Source organism: Hippichthys cyanospilos, chromosome 7, assembly GCF_059441005.1.
Source record: "Hippichthys cyanospilos isolate Australia breed blue-spotted pipefish chromosome 7, RoL_Hcya_1.0, whole genome shotgun sequence".
Taxonomy (NCBI): Eukaryota; Metazoa; Chordata; class Actinopteri; order Syngnathiformes; family Syngnathidae; genus Hippichthys; species Hippichthys cyanospilos.
Window position 1 is genome coordinate 23885661 of NC_142375.1, and position 17125 is coordinate 23902785.

At 41.3% G+C, this 17125-nt stretch overlaps 1 protein-coding gene across 3 annotated transcripts in view; it reads left to right on the forward strand.

Moving 5' to 3' along the window:
- lcor (ligand dependent nuclear receptor corepressor) overlaps positions 1-17125 on the forward strand; it is a 52767-nt gene that overhangs the window by 2093 nt on the left and 33549 nt on the right. The window contains exon 1 of one of the 3 annotated variants that reach the window (XM_088419101.1): positions 1061-1208. The exons of 1 other annotated variant lie outside the window; for it this stretch is intronic. In XM_088419101.1, coding sequence (XP_088275227.1) covers positions 1112-1208 — 97 coding nt within the window. In that variant the 5' untranslated portion in view covers positions 1061-1111. Of the gene's footprint in view, positions 1-1060; positions 1209-5872; positions 5906-17125 lie in introns of those variants that run through there. One more of the 3 variants, XM_088419103.1, reaches the window with a different exon arrangement.

Below are 17125 nucleotides of genomic sequence, written 5' to 3' on the forward strand. Positions count from 1 at the left end.
GAGATGCTGCATGAATGACTATTAAGTCATTCAATCAATCAAAAATGAATTAAAAATCAAGTATGGCTGTGTCCTTTAAACAGTAACTGCAGCCAGTGCCCGTTGCAGCTAAAAGCAGTTTGTGTTAGTTTAGCTTGTTACGGCAATATTTTCAATAAAAGAAGCGAGCGGACTGAACCAACGTACGAGTCAAACCTCGTTGACGCGCAGGAATTTGACTCAAACCGAGAGGATCGCGTCCAAGTTATGATGTTTCCAGCTGATTCAATGAAGAGCAAACAAGCACAATCAGAATTGATGTATAAAATCTTTTGGGGGACATTTTAAATCAATTCTGAATTGTAGAGTACTAAATGAGAATCTCGATCCTTAGGGGAAACGATTCTTTTTTTTTGGACGTTTTGGACATAGTCGTGTGATTACGTAGGTTCAGCTACATTATTGCTCTCCCTTGCAAACAAACAAAATCAAAGTTAATCGATGCAATCTTCACGGGGACATTTTTTTCATCAATTCTGAATTGTACTAGGTCAAAATCTCGATTCTTAGGCGAACCTCTTCTTCTTTTTATTCGGCGCACCCATACTATTCGACTAGGTGAAGCACAAAGGTGATGGCGAGAACCCAAAACAACCCCCCCTCTCTCTTTTTATGCAAGCGCTGTTTATTTACATGACGCTAACAATGCGCCTTGTCTCAACGCTTTAAATCCGCCGGCACCCGCGCCCTTTGACACACATCGGCCCCTCTAAGCCAGGCCACATTCGGTACACATACACAACATTAAAAAAAAAAAAAAAAAGAGAGAGAGAGAGCGAGAGAGAAACAAACATCCCTGAGGACGACCAATGGCTGCAGAGATGCTGGGAGGGATGGAGGGGGGAGGGAGGGCTGCAAACGAGGAGGGAGGGGGGGACTTTTCTGGCGGGTGGGTGGGACGAAAAAGAGAGAGAGAGGGAGGTATAGAAAGGGGGGATGCTGCAGTCCCGTCCACTCACATCTCACTCCACCCGACGTCAGAAGAGCGAGCGAGCGTGCGAGCGAGCGAGGGAGGGAGGGTGACGCGCGCGCCCAGCAGTATGTGCGCGCCCACGGGAGGGGCCGACAGAAAATGGCGAGTCTGTGCAAGCGGCAGCAATGCACACTAGAGAGGCGCGGCTTTCGGCAGGAGCTTGACTCGTGGAGGCACAAACTCATTCACTGTGTAGGTAAGCTCGCTTGGAATTGTCCGTGCGCGTGCGCGTGCGCGCCCAAGCCACTCCGCGGAGCTGTCACGTTTCCCAGCGGACGCGCGCGCCGGAACTTTCGCTCGTGTTGTCGTCGATTGTTAAACCCCGTATTTTTGGAGTTTCTAAAATATATATATGATTCCGACGCGCTCGCTTCCCGAGCTGTTTATTTATCGCCAGCGTCACGTGCGCTCCCCGAGCCGCGCCTCGGCCAATCAGCGCGGACGTTGCGCCCCGCGTGCCCGCGCACCGGCCGGGCTTTTTTTTTTTGGTAATAGGGAGGAGGACGTGCGCGCTCCCGATTCCCAAACACGATCCCCTTCTTCATAATGGGCTTTTGGGAGCGCGCATTGCTGCATTGGGAATGTCAAGTGACATTATCACACCCTGTTTGAAGTGTTTCTTTTGTTGTTGTTGTCTCTGCGCGTGTGTGTTTCTCTTTGTAAATTATTTTATTTTGGGACACCCCCACCCCCCCTCCTGGTGCCCCACCCCCCCGCCCTCTGCCTCCATTTCTGGTCTATTTCATTAGCTGGCGTTTTAATCCGGTTACATGCAGCCGTCCCGATGTTATGTCAAGATTATCGTCCACTCCGCCGGTGATCCCGCGACCTCGCCGGCCTAATCCGCCTTTTACGGCGTCCCCGAGCGGGGAAGCGGGAGTGAAGCGCGGGAGGCATTGCTGGGGATGATTTCGAGTATTTTTTTTTTTTTTTTTTTGGTGGCCAGATGTTGCGCATTGAACCGTCACCTACTTAGGGACCACTCGGCCCCTTCTTGCCATCAGATTTTTAACCAGTAAAGCTCCTCGTGAGAGGATGATGACGACGAGGAAGGCGTGATCTCTATCAAGCGTCACTTTAATTCCTTATCAATGCGTGGTTAATTTCATCTTTTTTTCCGTGTAATGCACATGGTTGGGTACACACAGCGTTAACCGATCCGCGATTCATGAGATCATCTTGAGATGTGATTTATTACGTTTAGCTTTCATTTTGAATTTGTGTAATGTCTTATTCTCTCCTAAGTAGTGTTATGTGCTGTATTTGTTAGTTTTGGTTTCAGCTTTAGTGTGAGGCCTGCATTTTCTTCACAACGTTATTCAAAGTCATCTATGCTAAGATGCAATACTACAACTTTTTACTGTAATCCCCCAAATATAAGACACGCTTGTTTTTGGGACGCAGCCTTAATTTGGGGATCAAAGTCTGGCATTTTCTGTTACCATGTATAAGATGCGCCAACAGTTTGGCGAAAAAGTAGAAAGTATAGCAAAACAGAATCATCTCATCTTCCTAAACTCTTCGTATTTTCTTGTGCTCATACCCGTAAGTTATGCGTCAAGTGTGTTTGGGATTTCCCACATTGTGAGCGGTCAGCGAAAGCCCTGCCATTGTAACTTTGAACTTGTTTTTCCTTTTCCTCGCCACGCAGTTCCCAGTTCGTTTTAGATTGCGGAGAATTAGTGTCACATGTATAGCACGAAACCACAAAGTGAAATTCTTACTCTGTTACCATAAATACCCAAAGCTGCGCAACATTTCAAATTCACGACTGTGTGTATGTGTCTAAAGGCCGCAATTAATACAGAAGTTGAATGGATTACCTTTCAGTCGTCTCTAACCGGTGCACTCTTGATCGAATCAGATGGAGACATCGTAACTTTTACACTATCCTCCCGGTTTTAGTAATATTCCTGCGTGTGAAGAAGGACGGACTCGGACGTTGGTTCGATCCGCTCGCTTCTGTGTCTGCCCGAAAATTGCGGAACAGCCTACCTGTCCAAATTAGAGCTGCACAATCCGTTGATCATTTCAAATCCCTGCTTAAAATCTTTTTTCTCTGCCGTTCATTCCATGCTAGGCGGCTAATCTTGGCTCTGTCTGTTTTTACCTTATTTTATTCTAACTCTGTTTCTTAGATTGATTTTTACTGCTGTTTTTTATTGCTATATTTGCGCTTTACAAAATTTATTTTTCGTAAGCGTTTCGGTCAATCCTTTGAGGTTGTTTTTAAATGTAGGGTACCCGTGCTGCTATGTCAGAAAACGTACAGCGGTTGTGTATAGAGCTTAGTTAGCATAACAGCAAAGACAACTTAGTACTAAGAGGAATTACAGTATTTCTGTAGAGGAGTATATTTATTGATTTGTGGCTTCAGGACAAATAGGTTTTTTTTTTGTTTGTTTGTTTTTAAGTCTTTTGTACTTTTTTTTTTTTTTTTTGGCCAGCATCCACGTGAAATTGGTCTGAAATTGTATTTACCGTAATTCCCCAAATATAACATGCTCTTTTTTCCGCATAAATTAGGGCCAAAAGTATAGGTACGTCCTATAAACGGTAACTTATTTATTTATTTATTTTTAATTCGACACCATTCGGGGAAGATCAAACAGTCTGCCACACAAGTCGAGTTTCGGCACACAGATGCACATTTTTATATCGGCTGTATTCTTATTTACAATAATTACCGTAACGGATGGCTGTTAGTAGCCATAGCCTATTGCAGCTATGCAGCTAATAGCAGCTCGTGTTATGGCATTATTTTTAATACGAGAAGAAGACTGAAACAACATCAGAGTCCATCCATGTTCACGCACAGGAATATTACTAAAACCGAGAGGATCATGTCAAAGTTATGATGTCTGATTCAATTAAACCTTTCACCACCGATTCTTTTTTTTTTTTTTTTTTTAATCGGAACCCCCCTGAAAACATATTACTTTCTTTATAAGTCGAGGGTACTAGGAAAATTAGTTTTAAAATTCCCACTTCCATAGATTAGGTTACAAGCCCTGGGATTTTTTTGTCCCGTTGGTATTTTATGACAATAACAATAACAATAATACTTCTACTACTATTACTGCTACTAATAATAATATAAACGTGCCGGAGAAGTGAAAATGATAACCAAACACCTACAATACATAGTAATCAATTTTGTTGTCACAATCTTACTATACTACTCGTGCCTTTTTTTTTCATGACATTTCTCCAATTTAACAGGCAACAAATCGTATTGTATGCATTCTGCACAAAGGTTTATTGAAGGATGCTCGATAGCTAGCGGATAGCTACACCACGTTCTTTCGAAAGAAGTAGGAGTCCATGTAACTAACAAGTGACCCACTTTCTGTTTTGTGTCCCATTTTGGGATGTGTGTCACCAGAAGTAGAAGAGCTTTCTTTTGGGATTCCCAGCTCATATCTAACCGTAATTCCTTACTTCCTTTTCTCAATCCTTCCTTCTTTTTTTTTTGCATTTCTTTCTTTTCTCCAGTCTCTGCGGCGGTGGCGGCTTTTAAGGCTTTTAAGCCAGCGAGATTGGGGGCTGACATGTTTGTGGGTTTGAGGGCTAATTAGCGGCTAGTGGCAGCCTCACGTGTACTTAAGTGATGAGCGCTACGCGTTAGCGTGTTAGCTCGGGTCGGACAGTTCATCAAATGGGCGTGAGCTTCTTCCCGGGCTGCAGGAAGTGTCTCGACCGATGGTCTGACGTCTCGTAAATGAGCAAGAAGGCGTTTTGACATTGTTCCTCAAATACTCATGTTTTTATCGTTACAGTCAAGATGGCTAAAAGCGTTTTTCGGTAGTCGTTAAAAATGAAGCCATGCCATACTAAGGTTAAATATATACATTTTTTTATTTATAGTAATAATATAATGAATATTGTTTTCACCACTTACGTTTGCCACATCCCAGACTGCTAAAAACATTGCCGTTTTAGCTAGTTGTCGTCGGAAAAAGCTGACTGAATAAAAATCAAGTTTTTTTGTTTTGTTTTGTTTGGCAAACGGCATCACTCGTTTACATGTTAAGCTATCAGTTGCGGGGACATGACTTACATCAGGGCTGTCAAACTCGTTTGAGCTTGCGGGCCGCATGGAGGAAAATCCATTCCCAAGTGGGCCGGACCAATAAAAATCATGCTGTACATTTATTCAACTTTAGATTTATTATTCTTTTTTAATACTGTCCAAAATTCCATAAGCCGCAACGTCACTATTAATCATAAAACGTTAACAAAAGTATTAATCATAAAACATTTCAAGTTTTTCATTTATTGCAAAAAATCAGCTCATTTTTATACCTCACATACAAAATCATCTCGCGGGCCGAATCAAACCCATTTGCGGACCAGAACCGGCCCGCGGGCCATATGTTTGACACCTCTGATTTACATAAACAGACATCAATGTCTATTATCTTAGTCTCCAGGCTGACCGCCTGAAAATGCTAACATTTTCAAAATCAATCAATCAATCAAATTTTATTTATATAGCCCTAAATCACCGAAGTCTCAAAGGGCTTCACAGAATGAAAAGAGGTCATACAGAGACATCTTTTCAATGTAAGGTACACAACAGCATCCCCTGTCAAAGCTCCCAGAAGGGGAAGGAAAAACTCAAAAACCCCAATTTGGGGAAAATCAGAAACCTCCAGAAGGGACCACAGGTGGGAGGAGCCCCCTTCCAGGCCCACAGGTTGAAGTGGATGCTGCATGTACCGAACACAGAAACAATATAAATTACAGAAAACATATTGTGCTATATAGTGCAGTGATGTCTTGACAGCAGGCAAAGCCATTGGGCAGGAACCATCCCGCATTCCAGCCAGGTGGACCGCAGACGGCTAGACTCCTAACCCGTGATGGTCGACCAGCGCAGGACCCAAAAAAGTAGCTGTTTCAAAATGTCACATTTTTATTGTTTACGTGTGCATTTGAAAAAACTTGTTTTGATCCTTAATGGGGAACCAAAACATATTTTGAATTGCATAAAGTTGATTATGATTCTAATTAATTTTAATGAATGTGATAAACCCAATACCCGTTTATTAAAGGTTTTGCTAAGGCAATTATAAAATATCCCGATTCTTAGCTTGTGCATAACTTGCCTCTATTAAGTAGTCAAAATATATTAGGAACACATCTTGTAAATCTCCCATTCAGATTTCAGCCAATCGCTTGAAAATAATGAATGAATCAAATTATGTTGATTTCTTTCTCAGTTCTAAACCTAAGATTCCAAAATATCTTTATCTGCTGCTGTCTACTTCAAACTCTTCCTTCAAAAAGTACATTTTCTATCTTTTACATCACTCAGATCATGTTAAAATCCAATACAAGTTTGTTGATAAAGACAATTTCAGTGTGTCCCTTCTTCCGAGCGTCTTTAGACTGACAAATACTTTAAAACCTTTCACTGTGTAGTAACAAAGGTGTGCTGGGATTTTGTTAGCATGGATGCAAAGCAGCGACCTACGTGTGTGTATTTGTGTGTGATTGTCAGCTTGTGAATTTCAATTGTTTTTTGTTTTTAGATTTTTAACACCTTCTCATCTCCTCACGCTGAATTAAGCACACAGCCGTTTCACGCCTTGTGTGTATGTGTGCGTGAACTGTGCACACACTTAGCGTAACGTGTTAGCAGATAAGACGGCAGCTAAATGTCATTCAAAACACACTACGTTAATCATTAAGCCAAGTGGCAAGAAGAGGCAAATTCTACTGTGTTACTTGGGACCCGCGTGGCTTAATTTGTGTGTTTTATGAGCTAAGCGGCTCCGAAGAGTGGCGCTGGCTCAGGTTCCATCCGTGAGTTGGCTGGAGGCCCTACGCTGCAAACGCCACTTTTAAGCTAGCGCGTTCGATATTATGAAGGCCCGACGTGCTTATTTTACAGGACATGAATGAACCTATCGGTTGATTGTATTTTTGTGATATATTATCGGATTTTGGGTTGCACCAGCTAACCTTCGATCTTGAGGTTTTTAAAGCTAACACGGTACATAGCATGCTAGCTTGGCTTTGAGCAGCCATCTTCATGAACAGTATAGAATTGAAGCTTGAAGTTGTTGTGCTCTTGTGGTTTTGTTCCTGTGCATGTGTTCACCGATGAGCTAGTCTTGAGTTCTTTCAAGTTAAGATGCGAGACAGGATGCTAAATCGTTGATTAAATTATTGAAAGTAATTATTGATTTCTTTGATAAGCCGCCTACCGCATCATAAGGCGCGCCTTCAATGAATGGACGATTTTGAAACCGTTTTCATACAGAGGGCGGACCGCTTTTTTTAAGGTGCATAGAATAGAAGCTACAATCGTTGCCTTATGCATCAACTCGATGGAGCTGCGCCAAAGCGAATGCCAACAAGTCAGTCAAACTTTATTAATAGACAATCAGAAATTGAGAATAAGGATGATTTCTGGACAGTACTATGTGAAGAATAGGAAAAGTTACCGTACCTCTATTACATTAAAAGACTATTTAGAAATTAGATCAATGCCCAGACGAAGCAAGAGTTTAAAAAAATATAATTATGATTCAATTAAATATGAATCTTATAGTTGTTTAAACCTTCAAATATGTTTGTTAATTTGAGTTTTGTAAGCTAACATGCTAGCTTGCAGGCTAACATCACTTGATGAGTCATCTGTGATTGGATTTCTTTTTTCAATATGAGGATTATTTATTTTACATATATATATATATATATATATATATATATATATATATATATATATATATATATATATATATATATATATATATATATATATATGTATATGTATGTATGTATGTATAATTTTTTTTCTCTGCTATTCTGGTTTTGTTCTTATGTATTTCACCTGTTTTTATTTTTGTGTATTCCACCAGATAATATTTTGAGGTTTTTTTTTTTTAAGATAATATACTAAGTATGCTAAGCTGGACGTTGATGAGAGAATTTCCGTCATCCCAAAAGGAACAAATGCCAGATTTGTTTGCATATCACATTGGTGTGCCCCCCCCCATGTCGTTAACGGGATAACATTTCGCCAGCCCCCAAGTCCCGCCCCACACGCTTTCCATCGAAATGCACAGATGGAGCTCCCCCCCACCCCCCACACCTCCAGATCGACCACCACCCTCTCATCTGCTTCCTTCTTTGAAAAAACAAAACAAAACAAAAACGTCCATGGTGAATGCATTAGAGTGGGAGGTTTGTACGCTGTAAATCTTTGCGCCGCTCATTACGTATGCACACGCACACGCTCGTACGCAGACTGGCATCTGTGTACGCGTCTGAGGAAGTGCCAACCGACTGCCATGTGTTAACAAGCAGCTACATGCTAACAGAAAGTTACATACCATCGAAAAATTACAGTGGACACTATAACTGCCACATGCTTACTGCTATATGGACAAACATTAACACGCTAGCTGCCACTCAGTATTAAGGAGCTATACGCTAATGAAAAGCCACATGCTATCGAGAAGCTACAGGCTAAACGTTAACTACCGGATTTTCTCGAAGGGGCACCTAAAAGCCTTCAATTTTCTCAAAAGCTGACAACGCGCCTTCAAATTCAGTGCACTTTACACGGCGCATAACATATAACAAAATGGAGCTGTAGCTTCTCCATCGCAAGTTGCTTTTCATTAGCATAGCGCCTGGCAGCTAGCGTGCTGATGTTTGTTCGCGTGTGGGTGACAGTAAGCAGGTAGTGGCTAGTGTCTATCCTGTAGATCCTCAATAATAAGTAGCAACATCTTGTTAGCATGTAGCTGCAGGTTTTTGGATAAACTAGAGCTAGCACGTGGATGCGTAACCCAATGTAAATGACCGTAAGGCCTTAGCCTACACCCAAAAACGTTTTATAACCAACCCTGTAGCTCATGCTATGGAGCTGTAGCTTCTCCATAGCATGTAGCTTTTTATTAGCATAGCGCCTGGCAGCTAGCGTGCTGATGTTTGTTCGCGTGTCTGTGACAGTAAGCAGGTAATGGCTAGTGTCTATCCTGTAGCTCCTCAGTAATAAGTAGCAACATCTTGTTGGACATCTTGCTAGACGTTAATTGCTACATGTTTATAGTCATTCACAAACGGACATGCAAAACGATAACAAAAAGCAACAGGGTCAGCAATTAAGTAGCTACTAGTTACACGCTAAGGCCTTATAGTCATTTACATTGAGTCAAGAATCCACATGCTAGCTCTAGTTTACAAAATAACCTGCGGCTACATGCTAACAAGATGCCACACACTATTGCAAAGTCACAGGCTACACGCTCGCTGCTGCCTGCTCGGGATTGTTTACATGAATACTCCATTCACAAGCTACATACTGCATGCTAACAATAATCTTCACGCTAACTAATGGGTTCATGCTAAAGAGAAGTTCCAGACTACAAGCTAGTTTGTGGCTTTCTTAAAATTTGTACATAATGTGCCTGTGTACGCTTCTGGTCCAAATGTATATAAGCCTTCCATTGTGTGCCTGTGTGTGTGTGTGCGTGCGTGCGCGCGCATGTGTGTTTATCCACGCTTCTTTTGTTTAGCGAGTTATGTGAACCCTGCCTGGGTTTGGTTGGCTTCTTCTTTGGACATCGACACCATGTGAGCTCATGCGAGCTTGGGAGTATTTTGACTAAACACACACATACACATGCAGGCTCACAAAATGTTGACTTGGGCCCGCCTACCTTTTTGTCAATTCCTTTTTTCAATAAAGGACTCCTTTGTTTAGGTCATATTTGAGCTGTTTTTTTTTTTTTTCCCTCACAGCTTTTGATCATTGTCATGAAATATGTATGTGTGTTCTGTGCGTGTGTGTGCAAAAACCAGTTTGGGATGTAGCGTCTGATAGAAAGTGTGTGTGCCTGTGTATTTTGCTTCTTGGAGGCTGAAGGTCAGCGGTTGGTGAATTGTGTTACCATCGGGAAGGATTTGGTCAAGAATGTGCGCTATGTGGATGTTCTTGTTTGAATGCACACAAAAAAGGCGGAAATTTCTGATCTTTATTTCTGATGGCAAGGCAGATTGTCAGAAAAAAACTACATGGCAACAATAAGGTTGACCCCCGCTATTCACGGAACGATAGTGAACAAGCCACAAACAGCAGCAAACTGCATTATATTGTTCCCTTTTGAAAGTGATTTAGAGAATATAAAAAAAAATTACAAATTCCTCCAAATGTTCAAAAAACTCATATAAACATTCAGTATACGTTTTACATGAAAGACTAGGTTTAAAAAAAACAAACAGGGGGGAAAATCCCCATAAAAACCCAAACCCGCTCCAAATAAACTTTATAAAAATATAAATAATTGCAAAAAAATCCCACAGGTCAAAATAAGAGTCATGTAAATCCCTAAAATTTGCACATTTCTTTCGAATAATTACATGTATCCCTGCAAATTGTGAAATGAAATTACCACGATTCACCGAATATTTGTGCAACATCAAAACCTATTGATAAATTCCAATAAAAAAAACAATATTATTGTTATTATATGTTATTATTGTTATGTTATTATTACTTGTACTGTAAACTCTCTCAAAATTCCACAGATGAAAGTAATAGTAACGTAAATCCCTGAAAATTTGTGAATTTCATTGGAATACATATATTCTTAGATTACATATATCTCGGAAAATTGGAAAATGGAATGATCATAATTCACCTAACACTCATGCACCATCAAAACCTATTGACGAGTTCCAAACAAAATAAGAAAACAATTGTTAAGGTTAATTGTACTGTAAACTCCCTCAAACCTTCGCAGGTTAAAATAATACTACAAAAAAATCCTCGCACTATTGCACTACATTATCATTAATCCCACAGGAAATGATTCGATCGCAATAAAAAAGAAATAGTCACGCATGTAAAACTACCATAAATTCCGCACAAAGATCATACATGAAGATCAGATTGCCGTAAATGTTGGCAAATTTTGCTTGTTAGTATCAAACTCCATCCTCAATTGTGTAATCATCTGAAGGAGCAACTACCTTAACTCCTGTAAAGTTGTGCACATACAAATAAGATGACCGTCAAGCCAGAAAAATTGTGCAAGTTAAAAGGTGATTACCGTAAGTTTCAGTGGCTCCCGCTCCTGTTTCCCGGTTGGCCTTATCGTCCTTCCCTTGTCATCCCGCATCCTATTTCCTTGCGCTTTTGCATCCTCGTCCTCCCCGTCCTCCTCGTTCATGGCCGAGCGCAGCGAAAATTGACCGTTAATGAAATTACAGGCGGCGTCACCCGGACGTCCGTGAACAATTAATGAATATTAAGAGGCAGTGCGTTCTGCGCTAACGAGACAATCATGACAATAATGGAGCTGAGCGGGCCGCCGAGTCGCCAGCGGATAAAGGGACGGGCTTCAAATCTGGCTTTGTTTACTTTTAGAAATTATCAAAAAAAACAACAAAAAAAACCCATATGAAATGTTGATGTGTTTGCACGGATAAAGAAACAAATACGTTGAATCCAGATCAGAGCCACGTTGTGTATTTGAATGCAATGTAAACGCTTGTTTAGACAAACGAAGATAATCAGATTGGTCACATTTGAGTTTAATCCGGATCAAACAGTGATCAGTAGTTACAAACCCCATAAAAAAAAGATTTAAAAAAATGCTGGCAACGATTGAATAAACATTTTGCCCAAAGAATTGAGTTGAAAATACATTGAAAAATTGAAATATGCAAATCGGTGACAAACTGCAAAATCCGCGCTGTAAATATGCAGGAGTCATCTGTAGTTTGTTGTTTGTAATAACACTAATCACCAGTAGACAGCAAACATTTTTTGACAAGCCTCAACTGAGGTTTTGTTTATTCTTAGAAAAAAAAGAAAAAATATATATATATTCTGGATGTACTGTAATTGCTGTAAATGCTTGTTTCAGCAAATATGATCAGATTTGCTAACAAATGATGTCACTCTTCTTATCTATTGTTTCTTACAGTTAATTATGACACAAGAAAGATTAAAGAAAACAAAAAAACTAATTGTGGTTAAAAGTATCCCTTTTGTTATTATTTTTTTTCAGGTTGTTTGTGCATCGCCACAAAACAATCAGATTAAAAGGATACGGCTGCACTGCTAGCAAAAAAAGCATCAGTGTTATATTCAGGTCAGAGTCCAATTTGTTAGCAAAGTGCCCCCCCCCCCGCCGAAAAAAAAATGCTGCTAAAAACGCTTTTAGTAGCACCCTGCCTCCCCCAGCATTGTTCCCATCCGCAGCTAATTAAACACCGCGGTAACCACACACGACACCAAAGCAAGGTGCTAATGGAAATGTATGGAGGCTGTCAATCAAACAATCGGGCGGGCATTTGCCTTATGGTGTTAAAGCTTCTTTTTCAAATTAGATTTCAGAACTCAAGATGTCAGTCTTGGTTTTGTGCTTGAATAAGAACCATAGAAATGGGTGCAAAAGTTGAGCATGAACCCCCCCACTGAGAGCTGAAAATCAATTAGTGAGCATTTTTAGGGTGTCAAACCTACGGACCGCGGGCCGGTCTTGGCCGGCAAATGAGTGAAATCCGGCCTGCGAAATGATGTTGTAAAGTATAAAATGAGCTGATTTTTTTTTTTAAAGGGTTTTATGATTAATAGTAATGATACTGTCTTAAGGTTCATAGTGATGGGAATATATTTTTGTCTATGCGGCCCGCAAGCTAAAACCAGTTTGTCACCCCTGATTTAGGACAACCCTAACCCTGATCCAGATTGTATATTTGACGACAATGTAAATGTAACTTTGTCAAATGTCAAAGGAATTGTTGTTGTGTTGAATCCAAGTCAGATCCAGTTTGCATATTCGGGAGCATTGTAAACATAAGATTGTCAAAGCCTAACGGAATTATTGTTCTATTGAATCCAGACCTGATCCAGATTCCCTATTTGGAGGCAATGCAAATATAACATTGTTGAATGGTTTTTGTATTGAATCCAGACTTGATCCAGTTTGCATATTTGACACAATGTAAACATAAGATTGTTACTTCTCAACAAAATTGGCATTGTACTGAATCCAGACCTGATCCAGATCACATATTTTACGGCAATGTAAACATAGCATTGTGAAACCTCAACGGAATTGTCGGTGTGTTGAATCCAGATCTGATCTAGATCACATATTTCATGGCAATTCAAACATAGCATGGTCAAATGTCAACTAAATTATTGTTGTATTGAATCCGGACCTCATTCAGATTGCATATGAGGCAGCAATATAAACATAACATTATCAAACGTAAACATAATTGTTTTTCCGCCGGAACCAGATCTGATTCAGATTGTCCATTCAGATCCAGTAAGAGATGTTTGCGGATAGGTCAATTTGGTTATATTTGGTTTAACCCCATTTGTTTTTTTTTTGTCCAATCTTGTGAGCTTTACATGAGGCGCATTTTACACCAAAGCATTGAAAGAAGAAGGCTGGGAGCTGAAATTTCACCCAGATGGTGACACATGATCATACTAGCAGGAATGTGCCACCCCTTGGCTAAAATTCTGCCAGAAGAAAGTAGAGAAATTTGTCCTTGCGCAGTATGGTGTCCATTTTGGTAAACGTAATGGTAAAGGTGCGCGTCCCCAATCCTCGTGGCGCTGCGGTTCCCGCCCATCCATTTATCTCAGTTGGGCCAACGGAAAAGATTGTGTAAAAGCACTTGGCAAACAAATCCCAGATGTAGCATTTTTGTGGACACAGGCAAGCGCTCACCCTTCGCCACTAATGCGGATCGCACCTCTAAAGAGCTCGCTAGTGAGCGCGCTCCGCTTTCCCCGCCGTCCCGTCCCATCGCATCGCATCGCATCGCATCGCATCGCATCGCATCGCGGTGACTCCCAGCAGAGTGAGACGTCTTCTCTCTCCCGCCGAGCCGGCTTTCCCATTGAAACATCAAACAGCTCCTAATGAGCGCAAAGCACCGGCGCCGGTGGATTACTCGCAATATCGACCCTTTCTAACACTCGTTGTTTTATGGCCGCCTTAGAGAGGATTCGGAAGCGCCGCATGCGTCGGACCAAAACAAAGTGTCTTCGTAGTTTCCGAGCCCCTCTTTTTTTCTCCCGATGTCTTCTTTTAAAGTTAAAGTGAAGCTTCCGCCCGTTAGATCTACTTTTTCGGACCTATCCAAGCCGTTTCCGAGCATTCGTATCCTGTGCCCCATTTTTGCCGAATAATACCCGCAGCATTTGCAGTTGTTTTCAAGTCGTTCCCCCCGAAACGTCTACGCTTTCGACCTATTCTAGCCGTTTAATCTTTTAACTGTTCAGATCATTCTAACCAATGCCCAAAAGTCTCTTTCCTATAAAATGCAACATTTTAACGAGCAAAATTCCCTCAATAATTTCAACATTTTCAAGTTCATTCAGTATTTCACCTGTTAGTTCTTTTTTTTGCTCACAGTGATATTTACCGATGGCCAAAATTCTTTCTGAAATGTTGAATTTTTAGCGTTTAAGTACATTGAAGATTTTTCTCTTTTTTCACCTGTAATGTTTCCATTTCTCCACGGGTTCAAGCCATTCAAACAGTCAACATCATTCCACGCCAGCTCATCTCATTCCCATTCATGCAACGTATTTGCCTTCAACCCTATCGTCTTCAGGAATGGCATTTTCTAGTCTTGTTTCTAATTTCGCACTGAACGGTGCGGTTGAATCTCGCGTCTTAGAAAAAGACACACGCTCACGCCACGATGATGACAAGGGCAGCTGCGCGGCGGCCGAGCCAGCTTCAGGCCCTCCGTCTCCCTCTCCTCTGTCACCATCACTTAGGTGTCAAGCCCACCCGAGTGTGTGCACACCAATACACACGTACGCGCACGCATGCAGGGGGTGAAGGTCGAGATGGCCGTCAGTAGAAATGTCACCAGAGTTTTAAATCTTCTTCCCGGGTTGAATATGTCGTCTTTGTAGCTATTAGCCGATTGCTAATAGCCGCATTCAAACGCCGTTGATCAAAAGCCCGGTTAGCTTCCGCCGATGCCCGACGGCGCTTTTTGCTAACGGCTAGTTTCAACCACTGATGACCAAAAGTCATTTTAGCTGGCGGCTAAGTGTTAGCATTAACTCGACTAATGACTAAAACGCTAAAGTAACAATGCTAGGTCCACTGCCTCCGTACGACCAAAGTGAAATCACAAAATCCTTCAAATATTGCATTAAAAAAAATGTTGAGTTGTCAAGGTTTGTTTCCCGGCTTTTGACGTTTTGATTGCGCTCGTGCGCGTCGATGTGTTGATTTGCACCTGTGTGCGCGCGCGCGCGCGCATTTGTACAGCTGCAGACGCTCGCAGTACTTAATTGACGCGTGGGCACAGCCGCCATATTTTCTCGGGTGGCGTCAAATGTGGCACTTTTTATTTTTAACATAAACGCCTCCTCCGACATCTAATGTCTTCACTGTGTCATCTTGCATTAATTAGCGTGCGTTCCAGCTCACAGCCAACGCCGCTAAGTTGAGCCCACGACGTCAACGAGTGGTCGAGACTCACAAGGTTTATTTGTACATATGTAAATATGTATACTGTATGTAAACTGTATATTTATATTTTATATATACGGTTATATACTGTAATATTTTTTTCCTCTGGAAAAGCATGTCGCAATTACGGTGTCCCTGCCTCCCAGCGTAAATCACGTTCCGACTTAGCATATTACCGAAACGCGCCGTTGTTTCAAAATCTCGTTCAATCGCCGATTCCTAACACAAAAAAACAATGAGTCGCTTTCGCTGATATTTGATTGTTAATCGCCAGCGTTTAGAGCGGCGTTTATAGCAGGGGTCCCCAAGGGCCTGTCCGCGGCCCAGTACCGGTCCGTGGATCAACTCGTAGCGGGGCCGATGGGCAACACCCTTTAACAGTTATAAAGCTGTGCTTTGTTTGACTCGCCTCCTCTGGACGCCCTTGATATTACATTTTGTAGTGAGGAATGGCGGCGCGGCTTTGAGCAGTCGTCGTCGATGACATGCGTTGTTCCGTCATCGTGGAATCTGGAGCGTTTATGAATTGTACTTTCTTTGTAAGATTGTTGTCGTTTCGATCGTAAGACACGCTTGCTGTTGCTACTGATCAATATTGAACGCGCTGAGTCAAAAGTGTTTTCTGTGTTTTTAATTTTAAGTGGAAATGGGTTCCTTGGTCTTCTGTCTTTGTTTTTTTTTTTTCATCAAACAAAAAAATGTAAATATATTTTTTTACTTTGATCAAAATTCCAAAATACTCACTCGAAGCAGTCCTATGTTTTGTTCTTTTAAATGTGTTTTCCATCTCCTTGGTGGTCTTTCAACAAAGGAGTTAGTGTGCGACGCGAACGGCAGGCTCCAAATTCCTCCGAAACATCGGAGGGGGAGTGGATGGAGTCGGTCACACTTGTAGGTTTAAAAAGAGGTGGAGAGTTTTAACCGTGGAAAAGACAACCATTTCTTTGGTCACACTGTGTCACAAAATCTATTACAAAATGAAGGCCCTCAAAATAATTACCCATCAGGAAATTCCTTACCGATGTTTTTTTTTTTTTGGTCATTTAGCACCGGCTAATTCGTTAACCGTTTTGAAGCGGAGAAATCGGCGTTTTTAGCCATGATGTCATCACGTTAGATCTTATTGACAACCAAATTGCATATTGTGATAGTTTTCCCCACCCCCTTTAAGTTGACACGTGACACGATTGGCTTTGTTGCAAATGTAGTTTGTGCTTTTCGGGGAGTCGAAAAGCTGACCGTTTCAAGAAAATTAGTGATCAAGCTAAGGTAGGTTGACGAATTAATCGGCAGGGCTGCATCTAGGTCCGGGCAATAAATCGAACCATCCGTTCGTTCGTCGTTTTAAGAATCGAAGATTTGAAAATGAACTAAATCGAGAAATCCAGATTTCGCTCGAGTGGGAGAATGCTAATTGTTTACTACTTTATTGTGGCTACTTCATTTTATGCCAGGAACGTATTTTCACTTTTTTTTTAAGTCCAGACATCTAACCCTTTGGGATTGAATGAGCTCACTTGATAATCAATTTAATTTGACCTCCTATTAGTACTTTCCAAAACACATTTTTTCATTTCCCAACATCAACAAACAGAAATGTGAACATCACATGACCAACACACCAGCC